Source organism: Trichechus manatus, unplaced genomic scaffold (assembly GCF_000243295.1).
Source record: "Trichechus manatus latirostris isolate Lorelei unplaced genomic scaffold, TriManLat1.0 scaffold00165, whole genome shotgun sequence".
NCBI classification, from domain to species: domain Eukaryota; kingdom Metazoa; phylum Chordata; class Mammalia; order Sirenia; family Trichechidae; genus Trichechus; species Trichechus manatus.
The window spans coordinates 4,082,942-4,085,167 of record NW_004444101.1 but is presented as its reverse complement, the minus strand read 5'-3'; the positions used below and the strand labels follow the sequence as shown (position 1 = coordinate 4,085,167).

The following is a 2,226-nucleotide window of genomic DNA, read 5'->3' as shown; positions in this document are numbered from 1 at the left end:
CCATGCTCTCCTACGGACACATCACCCTGGCTGTCTTTAGCATTCCTTCAGCCACCGGCCGTTGGAGGGCCTTCTCCACCTGTGCCTCCCACCTCTCCGTCGTCACCATCTTCTACATGGCCATGATCTTCATCTATGTCCGACCCCAGGCCGTTGATTCCCGGAGCTCCAACAAGCTCATCTCTGCTGTTTACACTGTTCTCACTCCAGTAATGAATCCTTTGATCTACTGTCTGAGGAACACAGAGTTTAAGGATGCCTTGAAGAAGGTTTTGAGCTTTGGTCTTGCTCCACCATAGGACAATTGGATGTTCCAGAATCTAATTTATGGTGATAATAAAATAACACTTCCATGGTACTTCATGCTTTGTAATGTAAATTTTTAGATGAAGTTGAACATACCCTACCAACTGGACACAAGTAATAAGACTTCACCTAGATATGTCTTCATAAAGGGAGCACACTTCTGGAGCCAGCACCCAGATTATTATTAGAAGCCTCTCTATGTCCCCTCCCAGTCATTATCCCTTTCCCATGCTAATCACTAACTTAACACCAGATATTAGTTTTGGTGGTTTTGAGATTTTCTAAGTAGATGCATGAAGTATTACAATTCTTTCCTTCTGTCTTATACTTGAGTGAATCACTGATGATTTTGCATGTAACAATGATTCACGCATTCTTCTTGTAGTATAATATTCCATTGTATAAATACATCTCAATATATTTACACATCTTATTGTTGATAGAACATATTATAAATGTTATCTATTTTCGATAGTGCTGCTATAAACATTCTGGCTCATATCTTATAATCAATATTGCTGTTATTGATAACTGCCATCGAGTTGGCCCCTGATTCATGGCAGCCCCATGCACAATGGAACAAAATGCTGTCTGGTGCTTCACCATCCGCACGATCAGTTTTGGATAGGACTGATCCATAGAGTTTTCACTGGATGATTTTCAGATGTAAAAAACCAGGCCTTTCTTCCTAGTATATCTTAGTTCGGAAGCGCTGCTGAAACATTTTCAGCCTCATAGCAACGCCCAAGCCTCCACAATCAAATGGGTGGTGACTGTGCATGAAGTGCATTGGCCAGGAATCAAAGCAAGGTCTCTCACCTGGAAGGGGGAGAATTGTACCACTGAACCACCAGTGCCCTCTCTTTTGATTAATACGCATATACACAATTTACACAGTTTTGTGCATTGTGTACCCAGGTATAGAATTGCTGTCACATGAGTTTTGTGTATGGTCAGTTTTAGTAGAAACTGCAAAACTGTTTTCCAAAGTAAGTGTACTGGTTTTCACTCCCACTAGCAATGTATGAGAATTCCAGTAGCTCCACATCCTTACCAACACTTGCTACTATCAGTAGTTTTCAATGGAGACATTCTACTGAAGTTGTGGTGTTATGTCATTGTGACATTAATATGCATTCACTTCATGATCAGTGAAGGTAAGCATCTGTTTATATGTTTAGTGGCTATTGTTCATTTGCATATCCCCTGTCTGAAGTGTCCGTTCAAGTGTTTTATCTATGTTTATATTTGTGTTTCTTTTTCTTTTTTATATGTAGGAGTTTTTAATATATTCTGGATACAAGTCCTTTGTTGGTCATACTTATGGGGATAATTATCTCCCAGTTCATGGACTCACTTTTTCATTCTCTTAATAGTGTCTTTGATGAATATAAGTTCCTTATTTTAATGATGTCCAATGTGTCCATTATTTCCCTTTATGGTTACTTGTTAAATTTTTCCATTTAAGAATTTTTTGCCTATCCCAAAGTCATGAAGATATCCCCCTGTTTCATTCTAGAAGCTTTATTGTTTTATCTTCCATATGTATATTTGCAATTCATCAGAAACTGATCTTTGTTTATGGTATGAAATAAAGGTCAAAATTCATTCTTTTCTACATGGATATCAAATTGACCCAGCAGCATTTATTGAAGACACCGTGCTTTCCCCTGTACAATGTCATTCTTTTCATAAATCAAATGACTGTATATATGCGTGTGTCTGTTTTTGGACTCCTTATTCTGTTCCATTTGTCTATTCCTGTACTAATACCATCATTAATGTAGTTTTTCATATATTTTTATATCTGTCAGTAAATCATTCCTCTTTGTTCTTTTTTTCCTCAAGACTGCCTTGGCTATTCTTTGCTGTTGTTAGTTGCCATTGAGTTTACTCCCACCATGTGTAACAGAACAAAAT

The 2,226-nt window shown here is 37.9% G+C and overlaps 1 protein-coding gene across 1 annotated transcript in view; it reads left to right on the top strand.

The window, feature by feature from the left end:
• LOC101347706 (olfactory receptor 6B2-like) overlaps positions 1-1,941 on the top strand; it is a 2,776-nt gene extending 835 nt beyond the window's left edge. Inside the window, exons 2-3 of the mRNA XM_004386504.1 lie at positions 21-282; positions 1,904-1,941. Coding sequence (XP_004386561.1) covers positions 21-282; positions 1,904-1,941 — 300 coding nt within the window. The remainder of the gene's footprint in view (positions 1-20; positions 283-1,903) is intronic.
• The last annotated feature ends 285 nt before the right edge of the window (positions 1,942-2,226 follow it).